The 15,646-nt window shown below is 43.5% G+C and overlaps 2 protein-coding genes across 2 annotated transcripts; both read left to right on the top strand.

Annotated features, from left to right (window-relative positions):
• Positions 1–4,080: 4,080 nt before the first annotated feature.
• On the top strand, positions 4,081–6,029 carry fitm2 (fat storage inducing transmembrane protein 2). Its single transcript, XM_076984336.1, has 2 exons — positions 4,081–4,319; positions 4,612–6,029. The coding sequence occupies exons 1-2, from the start codon at positions 4,147–4,149 to the stop codon at positions 5,195–5,197; spliced, it is 759 nt and encodes a 252-aa protein (XP_076840451.1). The 5' UTR covers positions 4,081–4,146; the 3' UTR covers positions 5,198–6,029.
• A 2,092-nt stretch (positions 6,030–8,121) lies between these two features.
• On the top strand, positions 8,122–15,581 carry senp1 (SUMO specific peptidase 1). The gene is made up of 18 exons (XM_076984051.1): positions 8,122–8,804; positions 9,021–9,082; positions 9,178–9,362; positions 9,466–9,550; positions 9,642–9,834; positions 10,371–10,512; positions 10,621–10,739; positions 10,889–11,157; positions 11,283–11,346; positions 11,592–11,630; positions 11,787–11,871; positions 11,982–12,125; positions 12,368–12,499; positions 13,180–13,383; positions 13,574–13,653; positions 13,768–13,852; positions 14,167–14,262; positions 14,366–15,581. Exons 1-18 carry the CDS (start codon positions 8,668–8,670, stop codon positions 14,426–14,428), a joined length of 2,184 nt encoding a protein of 727 aa, XP_076840166.1. The 5' UTR covers positions 8,122–8,667; the 3' UTR covers positions 14,429–15,581.
• Positions 15,582–15,646: the final 65 nt, after the last annotated feature.

The raw sequence follows: 15,646 nt of genomic DNA, 5'->3' as shown, positions 1-15,646 counted from the left end.
CACAGTTGTCTCACAGTTTTGTTTGATTTTTGACATGTTGGAGTTTAACTTAAAACTATAATGATTTCAAAACAGGCACACAGACTAGTTCACTCTCAAAAGCGAGAAAGAGTTCACAAGAAGGACTTTTTCACTAGTAGCGCTTTGTCACTTTGTGATTTAATGCCTGCCATTTGAGCTGTGTTTTCTAAGAAACTTCTGAAGTTAGCAGTTCTCAGGGTTAGCCAAAGGCTTCTGGTCTCCCATGTCAAAGTTCATCCTCTAGCCTGGTGACATCTGTTCTGAAAAAGGACTAGAGTGAACAGGATTGTTCGAACCAATAACCTCTATGTTGCAAGTGAAGCCACTTTTAAAATATTCTCGACCATATAAATGTTTATAAATGTTTGGATTTCTTGGGAGTAAATGTAAGCATTATGTGTAATCAGGATGAATATGCATAACAATTGAAATAATAAAGACATGGTGTTGCATATCATTTGTATTTAGCAAGACAAATCCATGTTAGTTCATCCTAAGTTAGATCACTGCCCATCAGACGATGTATCAGCAGTGTCACATGAGCAGCTACTCTGGATGACAATCTGGAGACACATGTAAACTGCAAACTGCCTTTTAGGCTGAAGGTAAAGCCAAATGAAACTGAGTCTGTCTGGCTGCCTGTAGTGTCTCATCCCCTTGTACCGCCTGTGGTGCAAGAGAACTCAGTGTGCATGAAAAGATGAGAGAGACTTGGAGATACACAGTGGGAGGGAATGGTGCACAGCTGTGTGATTATTCCCTCTGCTGCAAGAAGACGATGGTGGTCTGACTATGTCTCTTAGGGCTCTGTGTGAAGTGTGTCACTAGGTATAAATCCCAGAACCACACTACACCCCCCCCACCGTTTCTCCTGCCACGGCTGCGCAATGATCCGTTTCTCATGTCAGCAGTCCAAACTTTGTTTTGGCGGCCTTAGAGTATATTTGCAGAGCAATGTAGCTATTCAACATGATGGATGGTTCGAGGAGAACACTGACAACGGGTTCGTTTTGACCTGGCTTTACTGGAATCAGGATCACAGAGAAGTCAGTGGAAGATTTTCTCAACAGTTATTCAGCACTAACTGGATGAGGGGAAGCAGTCAAATATGTCTATATAAATCAACTTGAATTAGCAAATATGAGTATTCTACAGTAGAACCAATCATCTATTCAACTGAGAGCTATAAATATGTTTTCGAGGTCCCCATAAAAGGTTATCTTTTAATGTCTTTGTAACGTTCTTGTTTAAAAATATGGATATCTAAGAAAACCTTGTTTAACAAAGCAAGTTTTCTGACTGGAATGGTCAGGGGAAGTCAGTCCAGTCCCATAAATTTAAGCAAACCTTATTGCAAGACGAGACTAAAGGAACAGCCACATGCCAGGAACAATCTCACTTCCTCTGCTATGACATCATTCTGTCTAGACACTTGAAAACAAAAGTACACTGTAACTTTGCAGTGTCTACACATTTCCTCCGTGATATATCTTAGCATATTAGCATATACGAAATATGAAAGATATGGTTGAATGGTGGATAGGGAATCAGTCTTGTGACTGGAGGATTGTGGGTTCAATTCCTAGGCCCTAGGCCAGGAATTGGCAGAGAGCTCTGACCTGTGGGCCAGACAATTTTCAGACCTATAGGCCTACCAATACTGTCATAGTGGATGTAACATTGAAGCGAACGTAAATTGTTGATGGTGGGGTGGCGAACGTAATTTGTTGGGCCGTGGGCCGGTACAAATTCATTAACGGGCCGGATCTGGCCCGCGGGCCACCAGTTGAATAGCCCTGCCCTAGGCCATGACTGAAGTGCCCTTGGCCCAAGGCACTTAACCTCTACTGCTCCCTGGGTTCCGGGGCTAGGGCTGTCCACCACTCTGGGCACATGTGCGCCACAGTCCCCTAGTGATCACTAGTGTGTGGATTCTCACTGCATAGATAATGTGGAGGACTAATTCTGATTGGGGTGTAATTCACAGTGGGCGAAAATGGCAACTTAAACACTTCAACTCCTAGTAGTCTACTTGTGTTTCATCGGTACTTTGGCAAAGCTTCAAACTGAAGTGCTAGTTTTTGACACATATAAACTATAGCCAAGGCCTTTTGTGCAATGTACAATGTCATGAAATAAGGAAAATTAATCAATGAATCATTTTCCAATTCCTCTTGCTGCACCAGAGAATTTCATTGTTTTCATTTTTCATTTTTTCCCCACTGTTAAAGTTTATTCATATATAAAACACAATATTACTTATATAGATACAGGGTATCTAACAGGGAAACAGGGAAATGTTATACAGTACAAAGCTTATCCACAGTCAGATGACATTAAAACCCATGGTGATGTACTTTAAAGCACCAACAGCCCCTGTAGAGTGGATTGTCTGGGACAGTCATGGTCTGGTGGTTTAGGGAAGTGGCCTTGTAGGTTCGATTCCCAGGCCTTAGGCCATGACTGAAGTGCCCTTGAGCAAGGCACTTAACCACAACTGCTCCCTGGACTACGGCTAGGGCTGGGCACATGTGCACCACAGCCCCCTAGTGAAAATCACAACTGACAATATGGTAAATTAACTAACAATATTGGGTGGTGGAGAGAAGAGACACCAAAGCAAAATGTAAGTTGTGTTTGGCAACTAAATGACTAAATAGACACACTTCTCCCAGACGATAGCATTAACTCTGGTGTCTGGTTACAATTTATGAATTCAAAAGTGAAAACTTTGAAGCAAAGCCTAAACTCAAGCCATCCTCAAGAGTGTCACTTTTGTCTTCACGATTTTGCTGTGAAGACAAGAAAGACTTCAACTGGGACCTTTCTAGTGTGACGGGCGAGGGAGTGCAGGGAGCCACCGTAGCGTGACAGACCCCCCCCCCCCTCCCCATTAAGCTGCACGTCCCCGCACACGACGACGGGGCGGGAGGCCTCCACTCTCTCCTCACAGTACCCATCCAGTATTGTGCCCTGAACACATTTTCATCTTGGACGTCAGAGCATTATATTTCCACCTACTGGACATTTTTGTCTTACAAATGGAACCTTGTTCTCTACATTACTGAAATGCTGTGATGATACAGCCTAGTTACTAATCATTATACATGGAGCTGTGGTGAAACAGCCCAGTTACTGATATTTATACATGGAGCTGTGGTGATACAGCCCAGGTTCTGATCTTTATACATGGAGCTGTGGTGATACAGCCCAGGTTCTGATCATTATACATGGAGCTGTGGTGATACAGCCCAGGTTCTGATCATTATATATGGAGCTGTGGTGATACAGCCCAGGTTCTGATCATTGTACATGGAGCTGTGGTGATAGAGCCCAGGTTCTGATCATTATACATGGAGCTGTGGTGATAGAGCCCAGGTTCTGATCTTTATACATAGAGCTGTGGTGATACAGCCCAGGTTCTGATCATTATACATGGAGCTGTGGTGATACAGCCCAGGTTCTGATCTTTACACATAGAGCTGTGGTGATACATCCTAGTTACTGATCTTTATAAATACATGATTTGCTTTATACTGATCGAATAGCTAAAGCAGCCACATGTTTAACTCCTTCGCTTTAACTTTTATATATTACATATAATAGAAATCACATTAAGTTAAAAATCTACTCTTACATTGTAAGCATTTGGGTCTGGTGTCAATTTACTGAATAAAGGTAGCTAGCTTGTAGTAATCAAACGTTAGCTAGTTTAAATACTAGGACATTACTAGCATTTAGCTACCTACACAGCAGGTAAATCATCCATAAAATTATCTAACTACGTTTCTTACAATCAAATCAAAATCAAATCAAATCAAATTTTATTTATATAGCGCTTTTTACAACAGTTGTTGTAAATCATGTCACACAGCTACCACAATAAGTACTTCGGCACCAACTTGATATTTACTATGTTTAAAATTGGGTCTTAATCTGAGAGCATGCTAAATTTAAACTTAGAAGAACAAAACAATAAGAAAGTTACAAATTGGGCCTTGTGTAATTATGACATGACGTCAGACCAGAGCAGCCGTTGGGGGCGAGCAGCGCGCTCCCGACGCCGGTCCGCCTCTGGACGTTTGGTTGGGCGGCGGGGTGAACTTGGGAAGCCGCAGAAACAACATGGCGGCACTAAACATCGTTGTGGATAAGTTGGTATCTTTTTGGACCAACACTATTGTCCGCAAATATTTGCAGTATTTTTTCTTGTGTGTTTCAATTATAGGATCACTACTAAAAGACCTGGATGTTGTACCGACGACGTATTTCAGTAACAGAAGAAATCTTTTAAATCTGTGAGTGCAAACATTTAGCTAACTGGGCTAGCAGGGTTTTCTGTCGGTTAAATGAGGTTATTTCAATGACAGCTCGTCTTCTACTTCAACACAGTATGTTGCTAGCTCGCCAGCAATCCTACTCTGAAATCAGAAACATTTAATGCAAATATATGGACCTAAATGTTGAGATTCAGCTAGCTAACTAGTAAACTAACCTAAGTTAAATTACGTCATTTTTAGCCAGATTTCAGTGTTGACCGTACCTGTTTTAAATATTGGGATATTAACTGTGTTCATTTTCCTTCCCCAGCTATTTTGTGAAAATCTCTTGGGGCTGGAACCTGTTTTTGCTGCTACCATTTATATCTGTGTCCAATTTTTACAACAGAAACTTCACTTTTGTTTTAAAACGACTGTTGTCTCTTGTGGTGGCAACTGCCATTTGGTACTTGTGCACAGAGTCGTTTATGTATATTGAAGATATTACAGGAAAGTGCTACGAGTCAGACTCTCTGAAAGTCCAACGTGAAGAATTCGGTACAAAAGTGGATTGCAGAAATGCCGGTTTCCTATGGGATGGATGTGACATATCAGGCCATTCGTTCATATTGGCATACTCTACGCTCATCATAGTTGAAGAGATGGATTCGATGCTGTACATGATGAAACAACGTAGAAGTGCTTTACTTGAAGCACTGTATGTTGCATTGAATGTCATTGTGTTAATTTGGATATGGATGTTTGGTTGTACCTCTGTGTACTTCCACAACATGGTTCACAAAGTTCTGGGGACCTTGTTTGGAATCTTGGGTTGGTATGTGTCCTATAAGGTATGGTACCTCAAGCCTTTCTCCCCAGGTCTTCCTCTCAACCCCAGTGAGCTGAAATCTGACTAGACAGAACCCTGGTTTGCGTAGAATTCGTGGGGTGTACTGACAAACACTAAACTGTCACAACTTTGGAGTTGTGTAGGGATCCGTTCTATCTGTTCTCTGTCTGTTTTGAAAGTCAATTGATTGGCTTGATTGTTTTTCTAATGAGGTGGGCAGCTGATGTTCCAAAATTGACTTTGTAATCTAACAGAAATACTACAAATGAGCATGTTTAGGTTGAATGATGTTGCATTTAGGTCGCACTGATGTTGCACTCAAAACCTGGGATGATGTTTGCATTGAATTTCAACTTCTTTTTGCTGTTTGTGTTTGTCTATTTATTTACATAACACCAGTATATTTTTTGTGGTTGTTTGGGTTTTGATTTCCTGTTTATCTAGACCAGTGCCATATTCCAAAACAGTTTTATAAACTCCATTTCTAATCATGAAATTTTCCAGTTGCATTGTATGTATCCTAGTTTTAATATATGGCTGTACTTTAGCCAGTTTTGCAAGTGTTCTGCCTTTGCAATTGTAATGTATAATGTTTACAAATGTATTTATGTAATGGCTCAGCTCTGGTGTTTAAAGATGTTTTGATTATTTTTTGAAAAAATATTAAGTATGATTGTTTGACAACTGGAAACCAGGACCTGACTGTTTACTGCACAAGGCCATGTAACATTGCCAATCCCTTTCTGCTCCTGGCCTTATTTTGTTGTGAAGTCTTCTTCTGAAGAATTACTGAATTACTTCTGACTTATGCTAAAATATCTTGCCAGCTTATATTGTTCCTTCAGTTCACTTTGTGGGCTTTCAGAATAAATGCCTGGAAACTTACAACATGCAGCCTGTCCATTCTTCTGCTACATGTTGTGGTCAAAAATGGGTAAACCTTGGACTTAAGTACTAAATGTGGCTAGAATGTGCAATTTGGTGTAAGGGATGTATTCTGTTAAATGATTAGACTATTAGAGCAGCAGAGGAGAACTTAATCAGACTGACAGCTCTGACAAGTATATCTGCTCATTTGGTAACAAATGTGAGTGTGTATGTGTGGAATTGTAAGATAATGTTTCAGCCAGATAATCCAGGGCACCAGCAGACACTTTGGTCTTCAAGGGGTGGCAGGGGTTGCAATTGCAACCCCACTGGAAATGGTAATCTTAGAGAAAATATTTGTTTCCTTTCGTTCATCATTTGTTTATGCACCCCTCTGATAAAGCCTTGCTCACCCTTTGGCCACCACTTGAGCACCTGTTCATATGAGCATCTGCTAAATGTAAACGTTCTCACACTCGCAGGATTGTTCATGCAGATTATGCTGTGCAAATCTACACAGGAGTTCACAAGTATCCATATGTATTGTGTTTATTTACAGGTTTCAGTAACAAAAAAATCAAATGATGGTTCATTAATGCCTCCAGGCCCTCCAAACTACGAGGAGACAACTGTTGGTTATAATTAAACTTTAACATCCATTTAAATCTACATAACAGTACTCCACAATGCAAGTTGTACTCGCAAGCATATCTTTACGATTGAAGCTCATTTCTGCCACCATGTGGCTGCTGAGTGAAATAACATTGATTATAGGAGTAAATGCGCGTCTGCGTATGTAACTGTTCTTAACCCTTAATTAATTATTGGGTATATTGAGCATTATTTCTGTGTGTATTGCAGGTTTCCATAGAACCTTTGTGAGTGCCAAAACAACCTTGCAGTTGTTAGCTAATCCACTTAAAACAATCAGTACACACAATACAAGGGAGTAAATATGTTCTTGCCTATCAATACTAACGCTTATTAATGTATTAGACATAATGAAAACAATGACGTATTGGTCTATGAGGAAAGAAAAGCCAAAGCATTGTTTTCATGTGAAACTGCAGACATAATGAGCACTGTGATTACACTCTGACATCATCACTCATTTCTCCCATTCCAGTGTCTTTCCTATATGACAGGTGCTATCCAGGTACAGTGACTTTTTGGGTCATGTGTGCAGCATTTATGTCCTTGTTTTTGCTCCACTTTGCATTAAATAACATTGGAAATGCAATCCAGGAAATGTAAATCGTTAAAAAATGAATGTACACAATATTCACAGGACACTTTTCTAGTACTTAATTTACCTCTGCTGTCTCTTTTCATATGGAGGTATGGGTTCATATGACATAACGTGAATGATTGCTTTAATAACTCTGTGTGTGTGTGTGTGTGTGTGTGTGTGTGTGTGTGTGTGTGTGTGTGTGTGTGTGTGTGTGTGTGTGTAGGGTCTATTAAATTGCTTCTGTTAACTGAAATATTTATCTGATTTAATGTGCATGCCACGAGAAAATAGTGACATTGAGTTTAGTGGCTTACTGCAGTCGCAGATTATCTGTTTTCGCAAGAATAATCTCTGCATGTGGAATATGTAGGCTAACCCTTGTCAACAATAATACTTTTATCCTTTAAAAAGATAGCGTTTCACCAAAGAGCAGAGCGAGGTGACTAGCGGACAATTAGTCTATTACATATATTATTTACGCAGTCTTCGAAACAGTTTAAAAAAATGTTTTCCAACACAGGACAATGACTGTAACCGGTCTCAATTTAATTGTTCCAGACAGTGACATGCCTTCCGTTGGGGTCTGTATGTCGGAGACAATTAAAATGCATCAGTTTTTAATCAAAATTGCTACTTCTCAAGATTTTCTATATATATTTATATTTTTTACTGCGTCCTAAAAAAATTATAGTGTTTTAAGTCAACCGCAATTGTGATTAGATGTGGTTTAATGGTTATGTCCGTCAATTGAACAAAAAAGGAGGACCTATGAGTGCTTCGTTCAATGGAAATTTAAAGCGGCAGCCTATGAATACAGACACGGCGTTTCCGAGCTGACCGACCACTCACCGTCGAGAACACTGCGTGACGGTGACGCACGCCCGGGCGCTTTAGCCAACCAAAACGCTCCACTTTGCGACGTGAAGTTCGGCCATGTTGTGGTTTTAAATGAGGAAGAAGCGGGAGAGGTTATCGTGGAAGCAACTTTACGCACTCGGTTCTTCACCGAGAGTGTTTTATACTCGCGCCTTCTGAGATGTTCGACCGAGTTAAAAAAAACAGTCACCAATACCAGCACCCTAGGAAGATTTGCTCTTATTTAACCACAGCTGAGACACAAAATATCGGGACACACTTCTAGCGTCTATTAGCATCTCGAGCTAGTTAGCTGGTGGGCTAACTAGCCCGTTAGCTGTATAGTCGATAGGTTGCTGAAGGTTTGATAGCTAGCTAGCGGGCTAACCTGGTTAACTGTCCTATCAGTATAAACCAGACGGCTAGCCGGCTAACTCACTAGCATGCGAACGACGGGCGGGAGTTGTGTGTGTGTGTGTGGGACTGCGCTGGCAGGCAGACTCGCAACAACCACGTTAGCTAGGCTCGTTAGCTGAGCTGAGGGCTTTTTGTGACTTTAGGTTAGTTTGTTTTTTCCTCTAAACATGTTTAATAAGTTCTATGAATGGATTGGAAGCGGAATTGCACATCTTCGCAACGGAGAGCCGGCTGAGGGTGACCACCCCGGCGACGTTAGAGCTCACCAGGACGGGTCCGCTCGCAGGAAAAGACCGTCACACTGGTGAGTAAAACATGCGAGTGCATTCAGATAGTTTAAAGTTTACACGTATATTTAGCAGTGAAACAACTGCAAGATGGGAAACAAAACTTGTGCAGTGGGCTAATGAGTATTGATTGTTGTCAAAATGGAAACCAGTGTTTAATTGGTTGATTAAAGCGCAATATAGACTTTGGTTAATTTCCTGAGTTTAAATATGTGCATCACAAACGTTCACAGTTTAGAAGATGGGGATGCAATTGATCAAGAAGAGGACAGAGCTGTCAAGAAATTTAGAATGGGTAAGTGACTGACTATATTCACTATATATCGAGATATCAAGCAGCTGGGATATTTGTCCACACTTGGGTACATTGACTCCTTGGTTATTCCTTAGGAGATTTTATGGGTACAATGAAGAATGCTGCTGAAGGAATGAAGAACCATGGCTCTACTGTGGCCTCGTGGGTGCGTAGCAGCGTGAGTCCGACTCTGAAGAGCATGCTCCCAGCACCTCCTCCAACAGATACAGCACTCCCCTCCACAACCCACACATCACAGTGTGCGTGGACTGAACGCAAGGTAACTCGGTATTCTCAAACTTTGAACTTTGGGAGAAATCTTTGTTTTGGTTGCTTTTTTTTGGGGGGGGGGGGAGGCATCTGCTGACATGTCATTTTGACAGTTTGTAGAAAGATCACCCGAGACATTTGAGGACACATTCGCGGTTCCCTCAACTGCTGTGGAGTGGAAGACCATCGTTAAGTCAGGTTACGAGACCAGCACGGCCTTCCTTCTCTTTCAGTACTCGCTGCACCTTTCGTCAGGCTTCAGCGGAGTTTCTAATGTTTGTTCTCGCAGACTCTTTAAGGACCGAGCAGTCTGTGACTATTTCGAAGGTCAGTAGACGGAAGGTCTGCACAAAACGTCCGCTCGACGAGCAGCACAAGACCAATGGCCACTCTGTCAGTATGGCCCATGCCTGTGCTGTTAAAGCCTGCCCTTTGCCCCGCCTCGGACGATACCTGCACCATAGGCCACACCCATCACCCAGGTGTGTCTACTTCACTGTCCGCTTCCTGCAGGCGGCTACACTTATTACGTGCCCTCTCATATCACTTTATAATGGACACTAACAGTACAATATAAATAAGAGTGTCTACATAAATTGTATGTATGTTTGCAGCTTAACTGGCAAACCTAATGTGATCAAAGGCAAAATTGTAATCACATAACTTGTAGATCATTATAAATGCAGTGCTGACCAGTTCAGCAGTTTGTGGGTTGTTATAGAATGGAAATGCCTGGGTTAATGTCAGTTCAATTAAGTAATGGCAGGTTTGTTACATGCTACCTTATAAATAAGTGCTATAAAATGAGTGCTATTCTGAGAGGTCCTGCTTACATTTAAAGTTGATTTAAATGGACTGATTACGTGCGCAACACTACTTATCTTTTATCCTTGCTTAAGAGAATGGAAATGTGTGAGCATACATTTTATAATCCTCCTACAATTACTGTCCCAAACTTTTTTTTAAGGGCAGATGGAGAAATGAATGTGATGCATTGTTATTTTGTCTTTGTCCCCAGCCGGATCTCTACCCCTGGGCCGAGCAGCGCCTCTCTCACCAGCATGTATGAGAAGAGCTTCCCTATCCGGGTGGTGCGAAGTCCTTCACACGGCAGCTCAGGCCGTCATTGCAGAGTTCAGTCTCGCTGCACTGCGCAAGAGGTCCGACCTCCCAGTTCCCGTCCACCCACTAAAACCAGGTGTTGGCTACACTCTCTGCTTCTGTACCGTCTATTGTGCACTGACCCCAGCCCCCCTGATTGACTCCAGTCGGTGCGTGAGGAGGAGAAGGAGGTCTACCAGCAGCTTCTGTCCCTGGTGTCTGGTGGCCACTCGTCACTCTTCCACGATGGCAGCTCTCTCCCAGGCATTCGATCGCACAGGGATTTGTGAGTGTCCAATCACATTTTACCTCATCTAATTCCTTTCTCTGTATTAAATTACGTACTAGATGCATTGAGCTGAACGATTGAAAACCTTCATATTGGTGTGAAATGTTGGTATTTAAGGCCTTTTGGTTGCATTTCTGCACCGACAGCTCCAGTTTCCTGACGTCCAGCCGCAGGCTGTGCGACTCCCCAGCAGGCTCTGGTGTGGGTGAATCCTCCTTCAACACGTCCAGCCTTCCTCCGAGTCCCCACACCTCCAGCACCCTGCCCAGCCCCGGGCCCCTGTCCAACGGGCCCGAGCCCCACTCCTGGGGCCGCGACGGCGAGCCAGACTCCGGGAGGTCGACGGGAGCGGTTCGCTCCGCTCCCTCACCCGGTGCTCTTCAGGACGCTTCCTCTCAGGACACGCAGTCATCAGGTGGGCGTTCTGGTACTTGAGCAGAAATCCATAGAGGGGTCTTCGCCGTAGCTAGAGCTGCGTGTTTACGAGCCTTTACTGGAAGGTTTGAATGACGCAAACTTGATTTGGCGTATCGTCTGCAGCTCACGATGGAGATTCCGTCATCTTTGTGAAGGAGCAGCAGGGTATAAGGCCTGAGAACTCAAGGTAAGTGATGGATGGATACAAAAAAACGGTTTCCAATAAGGTTTAATTCTAGCTAATCAAATAACGCATCAGAACGTACCAAGTTGGACTTGCTGCCTTTGTTGGTGCACATGACTCCAGACTGATCTCTCATCTGTTCCACGGTGAAGCTCTACCAAACCTGTGCGCAGTTCCCGGCAGCTAGGACTCGCCTGCTGTCCCACAAGTTTATCGTGCTAACAGTCGTCCTTTCCTTGCCTCTGCAGCGTCCCGTGTTTCCAAGCTGAACTTTGGATCAAAGAACTGTGAGTGTATCGTATTTCATCTTCCGCCTTTCACGACCATTTCTCCTACCGCTGTCCTTTTACCTTTACTGATGTTTTACGTTATCTGACTTGGCCTGGAGTCGTGAACTGCCTGCCTGTGTGTGTGTGTGTGATTGCGCGTGTGCCCCTGCGCAGGACCAGCCTGTACGACTCCCGCGCGCGTGAGAGGCGGAGGCTAATTGAAGAGCAGGAGGCTCTGACGTCTCTGCTCTTGCGCCAGGTGAGTTGAGCTCCTCCGTTTCCTGACCCGCGTCCTCTCTCTCTCTCCACGAGTGTCCTCTACCCCTCACCTTCTGTTTTATTTCTGCTTGGCACATCGTGGTAAACCAGCGTTTGACTGGTGAGGGTCAGACTGGTCCAGCTGGTGTGGAGCTACACGTACGCGTTCCTCTGGAGAAGGAGGTCCCATTGGCGCCGGTCACTGAGGAGAAAGAGCGCTCCTCGGAGGAGCAGGAGTTCCCTGAGCTGAGTGAGGTGAATGGCAGCTGAGCGCGCCTGTCTGCGCCACGGACAGCCCGTCACCTACATGAGACAAAACAAGACAAACTCCACTAATCCTAGTACAACTCTTTGATGTGATCTAAGAGGTGTTTGATTCGTTAAATATAAGAGCCAGTGAAACAGTGAAAAGTGTTTTGAATAATGTAGATGACTTTATGGTCATGAGTTGTTCTTGGGGAAAATACTTTTGTTGTGTTTTGTGTGTGTGTGTGTAGGCTATGGAGAAGGAAGTGAACAGAGCATTGCGAGCAGGCAGCCAGGATGATGTGCTCAGTGAAGGCTTCCGCCTCACCATCACCCGGAAAGACCTGCAGACCCTCAGCCACCTGAACTGGCTCAACGACGAGGTGAGTGTAACGGTAGCCCCCCCACCCCACGTTACTGTTCATAATCCTGACTGACCGTTACTGCAGATGGGGTCAGATGTCAGCAATTCAGCTTGGGGCCTGACTTTGTTCAGCATAGATTTTTGTTTTGTTTTTTGAGAATCGGATGAAAATTACAGAACGGCCAATATTATTTACAGTTAAGATCTTTTGAGAATGAATGCTGAAAATTAAACAGCTTGTAACATTGTGGATTCTTGAAAGCCGAGACACTTGTTAAAGGCTGAAAACGCTTCAAATAACATCTAGCAGAAATGTACACACATGATACTGCCTTCACTGGCTAGCTCGACAGACACCAGATCATTCACCATGATCTGTAAGATTCATATGCAAGCTTTTCATTACTTCAAAATGTTATTTAAAAGTAACAAAAATAAAATTGAGTGTCGTGGTTTACTGGCCTTGAAACATCTTTGTCTAGAACTACTGTAAAAAACAAGAGGAAGAGTACATTACTGTAGACTTATCTACACACATATTCACATTTCCCTCCTGGCTGAAAGCAGTAATAGTCTTAACTGCGCTAATCTGACAAACAAAAATTACTTGGACTGTGAAATGCAAGATAGTATTATTAAATTCTGTGATCTTCTCGATTCTTATGCTAAGCCACAAAACTGCTAAACAAACCCCCCCAGGTGATAAACTTCTACATGAACCTGCTGGTGGAGCGCAGCAAGGCACAACACCTGCCCTCCGTCTACACCTTCAACACCTTCTTCTTCCCCAAGCTGCGCAGCTCCGGCTACTCGGCCGTGCGCCGCTGGACCAAGAAGGTGGACATCTTCTCTGTGGACATCATCCTGGTGCCGGTCCACCTGGGCGTGCACTGGTGCCTCTCTGTAAGTTACAGCGGCGGTGCAGACGCGCACAAACCCGCGGTCTCGGTCCAGGTTGCGTTTGTTGGACCGCTTCACTGACTGGATCGGTTGAAGTACGGTTTTATGTTTGAGACACCGAATGGTGATTAGTGATTTGGTTGGGATTAAGGGACGCTGACAGTTGTGTGTTTCCTGTCTCTGGCGCCCTCAGGTGGTGGATCTCCGCAAGAAGAGCATCATGTATTTCGACTCCATGGGAAGAAGCAATGACGAGGCGTGTAGGGTTCTACTGTAAGTCCTGCTGAAGACCAGGTGTAGCCTGGCTCACTAACGACCTGATCCCATGATTTAGCCTTGTGCGGTTTCATTAGCTTTAAATAAAGACCCTCTGCACGTCTCTCGTAGAGATTATTTGAAACAAGAAAGTAAAGACAAGAGAAGCAGAGACCTGGACACCTCAGACTGGACACTTCAAAGTAAAAAACGCAACGTGAGTCTCTACAAGAGTATTGTGTTTTTGAAAATGAATTCCATAGACATGTAGCAATAACAGTATAAAGTTAATATTTTATGTACTGGAGTAAGAAACGAATTGCACTCTTCATGTGACACGGCTATTAGCAGTGTTGCCTTCATGAAGTCATATTCTGTTAAAGTTGAATTTGATATATTGGTACATGCCCCAGTATATTTTAGAATATGAGGTCCCCAGTAAATGCAGTGGTGTATGGGGCACATTTTAGAGTAACAGGTCCATCATTCAGTGCTTCGAGCAAGTGGACGTTCCATTTTTCCACCCTGCAGGAGATCCCACAGCAGATGAATGGTAGTGACTGTGGAATGTTCACATGCAAATATGCTGAATACATCACCAAAGACAAGCCAATCACATTTACACAGGTGAGCGCGCTCAGCACAGCATGGAAGAATCCGCTGCCGTTATGGTGCGTGATCTGACTCCTCATGTCCTTTCTGCCCTGTGCCTCACCACAACCCCCTACAGAAACACATGCCGTATTTCCGGAGGCGAATGGTGTGGGAGATTTTGAACCAGAGACTTCTGTGATGGGGAACCTTGTACCGCGGACACTCCTGGGTATGAGGACCGCAGCGTTCTGCTGTAGGGCAGGATCGAGGCGGGCGAGGAACATCACGGCGTGGTGCCTTCTACACGTCCACCGCTCCATCTCACTGGTGCTCAGCTCACTGCCACTGGACTGACTGCTGAAGCCTGAGGCTCCTACAGTACTGGTCTCCCTCAGAAGCCCCGCCGTGTCCCGCTATACGCTACTTCAATACTTCAACATGCTTCGTCCGTCTCAGTCACAGTTTCTCTGCAACATTTTTATAGTTTTTTCCCCCCCTTGTCCAGTGCCATCCATGAAAGTCATAAAAATACCACTCTAAATTTCTAATGTCATTCTCTGTTTGTTTCAACTCTTATATAAAATCTGAATTTTTAGTGTGTTCAGGTTTTTTTTTTTTCCTCTTTTGATTGGCATTTAAACATGGCAAACTTGTATTCTGCCTATGTGGGACCAATAACTGTTCTACCCTCAATCTGACAATCCTTTGTCTATCAAAAGGTAACGCAACAAAAACCTGCAGAAGTCGTCATCATAGAGGGAAGTGTATTGTGGACATGTCTGTGTTGTACACAGAGCGTTTGAGTGCATGTGCCACTGCGCTACCCTGGTTGACCTTTCTTCATAGGGCCGGTGCTCTTATTGCGCTGCAGTTTTGACTTCAGTATTTCTCCTTTAATAAGGCAACTTCTGTTTGGTACCGCTGTAGAAGGATTCGTCTGGGTCAGATTCCACACAAGCAACTAACAGGCCTGTGGGTTATTTTTGCTGCATGGTAAGATGGTCTAAGCAGTGAATTAGTATGTCTGTAGATATGCAGTCAGCAGGATTTAAAGTCCTTGAAGTTATGCCAACTCAACATGTGTACAACTCCCATGCAGACCAGCGTGTAGTTTCCTCTCTTTTTATATTGACACCTGAGGACACTTGCCTCCGTCTTTAAGTATACTATATTTACAAACTAGCAATTCTTTCTAGATTTGCTCCCATTAAATTTACGATTATTGTACATACATTGTCTACACAGTTTAATTGAAGACATATTTAATACGCATTTTGTACCTTTTATTATTGTTTTGTACGTAGATCTAGTCTTCCTGGAAATAAAACTGACACTGCGTGTACTGGATTGGAGCCTGCTGTACAGTGCTTGGTGTTTGTTCGTTTGTGTGTGTGCAGTGCATTTGTTTCACTGAAGC

This window comes from Brachyhypopomus gauderio, chromosome 21 (assembly GCF_052324685.1).
Source record: "Brachyhypopomus gauderio isolate BG-103 chromosome 21, BGAUD_0.2, whole genome shotgun sequence".
Taxonomy (NCBI): domain Eukaryota; kingdom Metazoa; phylum Chordata; class Actinopteri; order Gymnotiformes; family Hypopomidae; genus Brachyhypopomus; species Brachyhypopomus gauderio.
Note: the sequence above shows the minus strand (reverse complement) of the source record. Positions and strands in the feature narration are given on the sequence as shown.